The sequence below is a fragment of the Cydia splendana genome, chromosome 23 (genome assembly GCF_910591565.1).
Source record: "Cydia splendana chromosome 23, ilCydSple1.2, whole genome shotgun sequence".
Taxonomy (NCBI): Eukaryota; Metazoa; Arthropoda; class Insecta; order Lepidoptera; family Tortricidae; genus Cydia; species Cydia splendana.
The window spans coordinates 6,946,556-6,955,963 of NC_085982.1; the positions used below are offsets into that span (position 1 = coordinate 6,946,556).

General features: G+C 37.7%; 1 protein-coding gene across 1 annotated transcript in view; it reads left to right on the forward strand.

Moving 5' to 3' along the window:
• LOC134801847 (dr1-associated corepressor homolog) overlaps positions 1 to 7,957 on the forward strand; it is a 33,007-nt gene extending 25,050 nt beyond the window's left edge. Inside the window, exons 3-5 of the mRNA XM_063774483.1 lie at positions 3,475 to 3,617; positions 4,650 to 4,726; positions 6,732 to 7,957. Of these exons, the coding sequence (XP_063630553.1) occupies positions 3,475 to 3,617; positions 4,650 to 4,726; positions 6,732 to 7,308 (797 nt within the window). The 3' untranslated portion in view covers positions 7,309 to 7,957. The remainder of the gene's footprint in view (positions 1 to 3,474; positions 3,618 to 4,649; positions 4,727 to 6,731) is intronic.
• The last annotated feature ends 1,451 nt before the right edge of the window (positions 7,958 to 9,408 follow it).

The following is a 9,408-nucleotide window of genomic DNA, read 5'->3' on the forward strand; positions in this document are numbered from 1 at the left end:
GTAAAGGACTAACAATACTAACATGTCCTTTGTCGTCCTTTAGCCCTTCATTTGTCATGATAATTTTCCATATCGTATGGTCAAGATGGTCGTAAAGGACATATTTGACTATTGAAATTATTTTACTTGCCCTTTACGACCCGTTCTAAAAATGATTTTACCTTAAGTATACGAGGCGAACAAATTGTAAAGGAGTTTTCTAATTTTTGTGTCGTTTAAACTCTAAATTGCAAACAAATAACATGGACGTAGCAGTGTAGATTATCAAAAAAGTCGTTTTCTGGGACCTTTATTACTATAATGTAATGTTTGCCCTCAAATTTGAAAGCATTTACGCTAAGAGTTTTTTGCGCAGTTATCTTTGTTCATGGACGTAAAGGTCTATAATGCCAAATTGATAAATAGTTTTATGGGTCCTTTATTACCAAAATATAACGTTTGCCCTTCAAATTAGAAAACTCAGCTCAGTGTTTTTCCGTAACTATTACTGTGTTACTCGCAGTGGAATCTCTTATAGTCTTGCGACAATACATACTAGCCTGTGCATAATACATTCTGAACCTTTCCGACTGGCATTTCTTGTTGATTAGGAGAAAGAGACAGGTGTATCAGCGGTTGCCCATTGCCTCGCTCCTGACTGTTTATTATCCGTTCCTGAGCGGTGGAAGTTGTTTTTTGTGCGTAATTTAATTATTTGTGTCATTGGTTGAGCTCGGCTACAATAGCTAGTTGAAATAAAGAACAATGATTCGTTTCAAACACACTCACAAAGTTTGGAACGTATCTGGGCGAAGTGGTAATTAATACTTAATGATCGAATATCGGTTATAATTAATTCGTTTACTTACTTGTTTCATAATATGTAGTTCTAACAGAAGATATTTTTAAGTGTTTTAAATTAGAAATTATTGCAGCTACAGTTACCAGGGATTAAATAACACAGAAATTACTACTAAAAAATCGATTTAATATCTTATTGTTTCGTATTTTGAAATAAGACATCTTGTAAAATTGAAACTATAGAATTATAATCTTTTATTCACTAACCACTCACATGATTGATATTTTTCAGTGACCTCTATTATTATGTGAAAATAAGGGTGACAGCTTGCAACTACAGTTGCATAAAGCATATGAGTGGCTAAGGAAACGTCCAAATGCTTGATATGCTAATTCTTATCATCGTTAGCTGATCTAATACTTCCCTTGTTATGATTAAAGGCTGTCATGTCATGTTTGAAGGCGGCTAGTGTTAAGCACTGGGACATTTAGTTTACCTTCATTCCCGAATATTAGCTACTTTGTGAGCAAGTAATTATTTTTTAGTAAATAATTGGGTCAAAATATTGTGCTTTCTTTATTATTACTATATTATCAGAAAATAATTAATAACAACTGTACCTAATCGGGTTATATCATTAACTACCGTTTGATACATTTTTAAGCTTCGTAATAGTAAACTATGCTGAAAACAGTTAACATGTGTAGGTACCGTGGCTAGTAACTAATACACCCCGAATTTGGAATAAAATAGTCTGAGAATGTCACTTACGACCCCCTACTAAACAAGATACATTAAATTATCAAAAAACGCAGCATGGGTGTAAAGGACATTCATAGTGTTTTTGACCAATTCTATAGGGCATTAACTTTCCGTTTTTGATTTATACATACGATTGCTAATTCAGGTTAAAGAGACTGACATTTTGAGTACTTTTTTAATACACATCAAAAATATAGCTCCATAAACAACAAAAATAAATCAACATTTAAAAAAATCTCTGCCTACTGAAAAATAGCATTTTGTCCTTTACGCCAATTGAACCCAAAGGTATCGAATATTGTATGGGAGGTCTCAGGTCTGCAATTATTTTTTAATAGTTTTTTATTTTACCGTTCTGTCGCAATGCGTGATTCATGTATCCATGCAAATAAGTTGCCAACTTGCATCTTTTTAGCACTTACGATCACGAAGCAAAGCCTCGGACAGACAGACAGACAGTCGAACATGTCGAAACAATAAGGGTTTCTTTGGTGACTACGCAACCCAAAAAATCGGCCCACTAATAAAACAGTTATTAAGATTTTAATTGGATTGCAGGTTGTAGACGGATATTGAATTCAGTTAGGTACCTAAAGTCAAGAAGTTAAATCACAATAACATCAGGGAATAAGTAAACGCTTAGTGGCGGTAACGAGCTAACGAGTTACCAGGTTACCACCGAAGAATAAGTTTGTAATATAAGAAAAGAACTAGGTGTAGCAAAGCTATAACGGGCCGACCGCTTCGCGAGGCCCGTGAAGGCAAATGACGTGTGCGACTGTGTGCGCGCACCACACACACAGGCAGTGTTGTCACATACAATTTTGTCTAAGTGGTAGAACACGATGCAAAAATTGGTAGAAATAGGTAGAATTTAAAATGAAAAATAGGTAGATCTACCTACTTAGCTTTAGTCAGAAAAAAAAGGCGCGAAATTCAAAATTTGTATGAAATCTCGATCCTCGTTGCTTATATTTTTAAATTTGCCCCATTTTTCTACTGAAACGCTAGCTTGTCAGAGTACAATTATTAAAAATGTATTAAAAATATTTATGAAAAAGCAAATCAAGCAAATCTTGTCTGTAGAAAAAGGCACGAAATTCAAATTTTCTATGAGACGATATCCCTTCGCGCCTACATTTTTCAAATTTGCCGCGTAAGTAACGTTTTGTTACACGCATGGAGGAAAATTGCTTATACCGTAATATATTGATAAAAATAGGTAGATTTGACGTCGAAGGTGGTAGATAGGTAGGACGCAGGTAAAATAGGTAGATCTACCTAAAAATTGGTAGATGTGACAACACTGCACACAGGGATAGTCCTTCGTTACGCGGCGCCGCCCCCGTCAGCGCGACGGCAATATTCACCTCAAAATCTCAAAACTGAGATCGGGCTGACGTCCCGTTTCGTCATAAGGCTGTGCCCTTTTTGAATCGGACGAATATATTAATCGTATCTAATACCTTTAAACGAGCAATTCTTGTTTATTTATATATTTCGGGGATCTCGAAAACGGCTCTAAGGATTTCGATGAAATTTGCTACCTATATGCAGGGCCGTCTTAAACTATGCTGGGGCCCTTGGGCACATAATAATTTGGGACCCTTTTGGAAAGTAAAGAAAGCAAAATTGAACTAACATGGGTAATCAAATATACTGTTACTGTCTGATCTCGGGGCCCAGAGGATGGGGGGGCCCTGGGCACGGGCCCCGTGTGCCCTTATGGTAAAGACGGTACTGCCTATATGGGGGTTTTCGGGGGCGATAGCTCGATCTAGCTATCTTGACTCTGGCAAAACGCGCATTTTTGAGATTTCATGTTTTCCGAGCAAAGCTCGGTCTCCCAGAGATTATGACTTAAACATAAAACAACAAATCAAATTATTAAATATTAGGCAAAGACTCTTAACTCAGATTACTCTCAACACCTCGGACACTGGAGCTGTTCGTGGAGTCCCTCCTCAGCAAAGCCCTCCAAGTGACGACCGCGAGGAACGCCAAAACCCTCAGCCCTTCACACGTCAAGCAGTGTATCTTAGCTGAATCTCGCTTCGACTTCCTTAAGGACTTGGTGAGTGGTCTTTATTTTAACCTTTAGATCTTCAAAACCTTAACTGTGGTAGAATCCCTCTTAGGCAACGAAAGCCCTACAAGTGACGACCGCGAGGAACGCCAAAACCCTCAGCCCTTCACACGTCAAGCAGTGCATCTTAGCTGAGTCTCGCTTCGACTTCCTTAAGGACTTGGTGAGTCTTTATTTTAACCTTTAGCTCTTCAAAATCTGAACTGTGGTAGAATCCCTCCTCAGCAAAGAATGCCATACAAGTGACGACCACAAGGAACGCCAAGACTCTCAGCCCTTCACACGTTAAGAGCCCATCAACGTGCTCACTAGCGCCACTGCTAAATAATTGTGATTATTTAAATTTAACGATAGATATTTGAAAAAGGGCCGTTATGTACCTTCTGTATTTAAGTACCTTTTGAATACATTAAACTAGTTTTTATGTTGCTGGATTCGTCGATCTATGAACTCAAAACAAAAACGGCCTTTTTAACTTTGGACGCATAGATTGACGAATCCAGCAACGTAAAAACTATTATAATGTATTCAAAAGGTAATTGAATACATAATACAACACATACCGGCCCCCTTTTTCAAATATCTATCGTTAAATTTAAATAGGTAATCACAATTATTTAGCAGTGGCGCTAGTGAGCACGTTGATGGGCTCTTAATCAGTGTGCATATTAGCTGAATTTCGCTTCGACTTCCTTAGAGCACTGGTTTCCTAGGATAGCGGTGCCGTCATATAGCGGCTGACTCCATACAAAATACTACGACATCCATATTTAGCCATATTATTTTGTATGGAGACGGCCGCTATATGACGGCACCGCTATCCTAGGAAAACCGAGCTTAAGGACTTGGTGAGTGCTATGGCTGTCTATTTTTCCTTTAAAACTTGTACTAGGTTCTTGGTATCATACCCTTCGTGCTCTTTAGGCTGCGTTTCCACCGGATGTGGCCAGATGTGGAACACAAAATGATTGTCTAAAAATAATATTTTCATGATGTTACACATTTATTTCTTTGTTTTAGGTCGCAAACATACCAGATGTGTCGGCGGCGGAAGAGAAAGAAATGATGAGCGCCGAAGACTCCCCAAATTCATCCAGGTAGGTTATCTTATCTTACTTCGTACCTTATCTTTATCTTTTGGCACAAGGTTGCCTACGAGGCTGACGGTACTGCGTTCAAATCCTGGTCGGGGGGAAAATTGAGTAGGTATTATTATTTGGTGTCTTGCATATGTTTTATTTTGTATGATATATTTGTATCTAAATATGTACATATGTAATGATTATTCGGTAATTCGAAAAATGCACTCTAATATTATAGAGTTAAGAGTGATTTTTGGAGTTACCCAACATTCTGAAGTATTCGGAGTTACCGAATACATCTTATAGGTATACAATTATGTGCCTTGGTTTTTGGGGCGACCCTTGGCGTGGGATGTGACCTGCGTGGATACTTTGGCTCCATCCCACGTCCAGCGCTCGGCCCAGAAACCAGGGACGGCTGCAGAAGACGCCCAGCTTGACAAGCGCCGCAAATATGCAATATTTTAAAAGACAGTTACATATTTGCGGCGCTTGCAGTCGAAACCTTCGGGCCATGGTAATCAGACACCAGACAAGTCGTGAAAGAAATTTCAAATAAACTTGTCTGGGTGTCTGGCGACTTTCGAGTGGGCGAATATTTCGCTCAGCGGCTAAGTCTGGCAGCACAGCGGGGAAACGCCGCAAAACGCTCGTGTGTTTTGATAAAAGGGAGTCCTACGATTCATTTCACATTATGTGCAGCTGCACAGCTGCAATATCGATATACAGCTAAAATATCTGTATTTTATATGTCTCTATAAGTGGCCATTATTTTATTTCTATATCTTACCGGATATCGATATGGGACTCCAACTTTATGACTTATCTATAAATGCGGATATACAGTGAAACCTGGATAAGTGAGACTTCAAGGGACGAGCAGATTTGTCTCACTTAAAGAAGTATTCCACTTACCCAGGCTCTCAGTTAGCCAGGTACAAATAAATTTCTGTCTCATTTACAGAGGGTCCCATTAATAGAGGTGATAATATAGGATATATCTCAGTTATAGAGGTGGTTAATAAGGTATTTTGTAATTATCTTTATATGTTTAGGTAAAGTAATCCTTGTCCCTAAATATTTTTTAAGTCTGTTTAAATATTTCTTTGAATTTATTTTGAATGATTTTCCAAGGATAGATTTTTTTTACAATTAAATTTGATACGGACTTCATTGCGTCTTAGAAATGTATTAAATGAAAATTTGTTTTATGTTGATGTTTGATGTTTAGACACAATTAAGCAAATGCGGAATTTGAGGATAGACTAAGAGTTAGAAAGAATACGGAAATAGATCAATAAAGTCCAAGTTAGAGAGGTCATAGATTGACGTTATCTCAGATACAGAGGTAATTCGTATAAACTTAAAAAAAACTATTAGGAAAATGTAATCTTATAAATATAGTCTCACTAAAAGAGGTAAAATACTCTCTCTGTCTCAATTACAGAGGTAAATGTGACTATAAAATCACAAGAACTAATCCCAGTTATAGAGGTTCGTTTTATCTCACTAACAGAGGTAATTCAGTGCTAAAGTGTCGGGACCGCACCATGAGTCCCAGCTATAGAGGTTTCTCACTTATCCAGGTCCCACTTAACCAGGTTTCACTGTATTTGCATTAACTTCCACTCTTATTCCATCGCACTCTCTATACACGCAACACAAACATCGTACTTATAGACCGCTAAAATCATAACTCTTTCAATGTTGGCCTAGATTAGGTATAAAGTAGGCCCTTAAAATTATAATCTGATATTTAATTTGTCAGATAAAATGGCAGTTCGATCAACCCGTTCGACGAGAAATAAAAACAAAGTCCTTTGTTCGTAATTTCATCAGCATATGGGGCATTATCTATGAAAAGGGACCTTATTGTCGATGGCGCTTACGGCGCACAGCGTCGCACGGCATTGTATTTATATCGGAGCATCGTTAATAATGACGTAAGCGCCATCGACAATAAGGTTCCTTTTCATAGATAACGAACGTCACATATAGTCTAATCAAAACCTTGGTACAGATTTTCAGACTCAGCTCCCCGCCGACTAGCCAGAGAAGACTCCAATAGCTCCAGTAGCAACGAAGTCCGACCTCGGACCCAAAGAGAGATGCCTCGCAGCATCTCCTTAGACCCCGAAATACATAGGCACAGGCACGAGCCCACCTCCACCATAGTCTCCACAGACACAGTCATGGATTTATCCAAAAAGTCAACAGAACCAAAGGTCCGTGCAAACTTCTACCAAGAAACGCTGCCTGATGAGGTACAGCAAACTAGTGTCATAACCCCCAACCCAACTTACGCGCAACCATCCACCTCAAACTTCGTCCCTAAAGACGTGCCAAAGCCAACTAAATTCTACGTAGATGTACCAATCCAGAACAACAATACGCCTGTGACGCCTATATTAAATATAGACTTTTCTAAAAGCTTAGCCGCCCCTGAGATAAAAGTTTTAAGCCCTCTAGAAAAACCGAGATTACAAAGGCAGAATTCGAAACAACATAAGGAGGTAAAGAAATTTAAGCCGCCCATACCGCATATTGACATAGATTTGACGGGCAATCTACAGATCGACGAAGACTATGATACCTGAATACGTTTGTAAGTTTTGTTTTTGTATTTTGTAAGTGATGTTTGTTATGCGATGAGGTTTTTTTTAAATAAGACATTTTAATGAGGGGTTTTTGTCAATAAAAAGTTACTGTAAGACTTACTGCTTTCAAAACACAATTATTATGGCGGGAGAATATAATCACGGGCTTATTTTGTTTTTCAATACTTAAATTAAAAAATATCCAATAAAAAACGTAAATGGCTTAATAATTGAAGTCCGTGACACTTGTCAACCTCAATACCTTTATAACTTTAATAGGATATAATGAAATAGGAAATAGGAGACTCCCGTGAGTTTCTGATATACGAGTAATTATTATTGTCTTTATGCATCTCATCGCGCTGCTGTCGTGGCGCATGAAGGACCTCCAAACGGTTCGAAACACGTGACGTGAGTGACCGTTCATAAATATTAATTGTATTATGAACTTTATTTATATGGTATTAAAGATTATGGATATTTATGTTGCCCCCTGTGTCTGTAAAAAAACCTCATTGTCTAACATGTAGATATAATTATGTTATATTGTGTTGTTTACCATTGTGTGTGGTATGTTTTAGTCGCTACATCGATATTAAACCGTTCTGAATTTCTCAATCTTGTCGCCTAGTCAATAAGATTGAAAATAGAGGTTGAAAAAAAAAAACAATATTGACACAGTCACCCGTTTTGATTTGATGTGTCGAATATTGAGTTTTATACGAGTCATGATAGTTTTTTAATTCGGCTGTTTTCTTTTTTCGAAAGCGCGATTTAAAAATTAACCATTTAGAACATAGCGCCATCTATCGTTACCAGAGTTAACTTTCTAGCTTTCCTACTTCTACACTGGATGTCACTATGAGTCACATTGATGACACGCGAATTTGAAAAAGGAATCAGTTGATTTTAGTCCTTGACTCTCGCAGGTAAATGAGATCTAACCAGTGAATAACGACATTTTCCTAAAGATACAGTTGTAGTGCATAATTATTTTCCATCGTTTTTTCACGGAAACGTACGAACGTGTCTTGCTATTTCAAGCAGTCTCGGTACAAAAAGTACTGAGGTTGACTGAAGTGGCATGACAAATACGAACGTTTCCGAGAATATACGATGGAAAACAATTATACACTACATCTGTGACTGTTTACTTGTAAAAATAACAACGGGTTGCACTCCGGGAGTGCCGGCAGAAGTGAAAACTCAATGACATTGTAACAGTTTTTCGATCAGGTCACGTGTCCGTCTTACGAATCTTACGTCTTACGGACACGTGACCTGTCGCGAGTTTAACATTTTTCCCCCATCACAAAAAGTGCACAGCGCCGCTAAAGATGTTTTCACTTCAAAAAAACCTTTCACTGGTTATTTGATCCCGGTTTATCTGCACGAAACAAGATTTTAGGTAATTAAGATAATTATGTAAAATTTGACATTAAACCTGACTAATGGCTAGTTCGGACTACGTTAGTAATTTAGGGTGATATTCCAATTTGGGTGTACCTATTGCGTCTCACATTTTGCTTAATGAGAGAGTGAGATGCAATGACATTGGACAAAGAAATTGGACAGTTGGAATACCACCCTTAGTCGAGTGGAGACTATTTGTGACTTTGCATGCTTAAAGTGTCTTTGCTGCACATGGAGCATAAGGACCCTGTAGGCATGCAAAGTCACAAATAATAAGCAAGAATGAGAGGCAAATACTTTTGTCTCTTACGCAATGACTTACAAATGTTAGTCGGTCTTAGAAACAGATGAAATTATAGATAAGGTTTTTCTAGTTGGCGTGGCTGCAAAGTTGACAATTGTTTTGTTATGAAGTCTAACCTAAAATTAAGATGAGCGAGTTTTTTATTTTATTTCATAAAGACTATCAAAGAATAAAAACGTTTATTGGCAACACTTATTTAATTTTATAAATTAAATGACGCTACCGACATTTGTCGATAAAGATTGTCGTGAAGGTTTTTATTCTTTGAACGTTTTCTTCTTGATAAGTTTGTATTGTATGGTTTTATTATTGTAAACCAAAGTTTCATATCCTATATTACAAATACCATTGACATATATCTAAGGACTGGCCTTACGGGCACT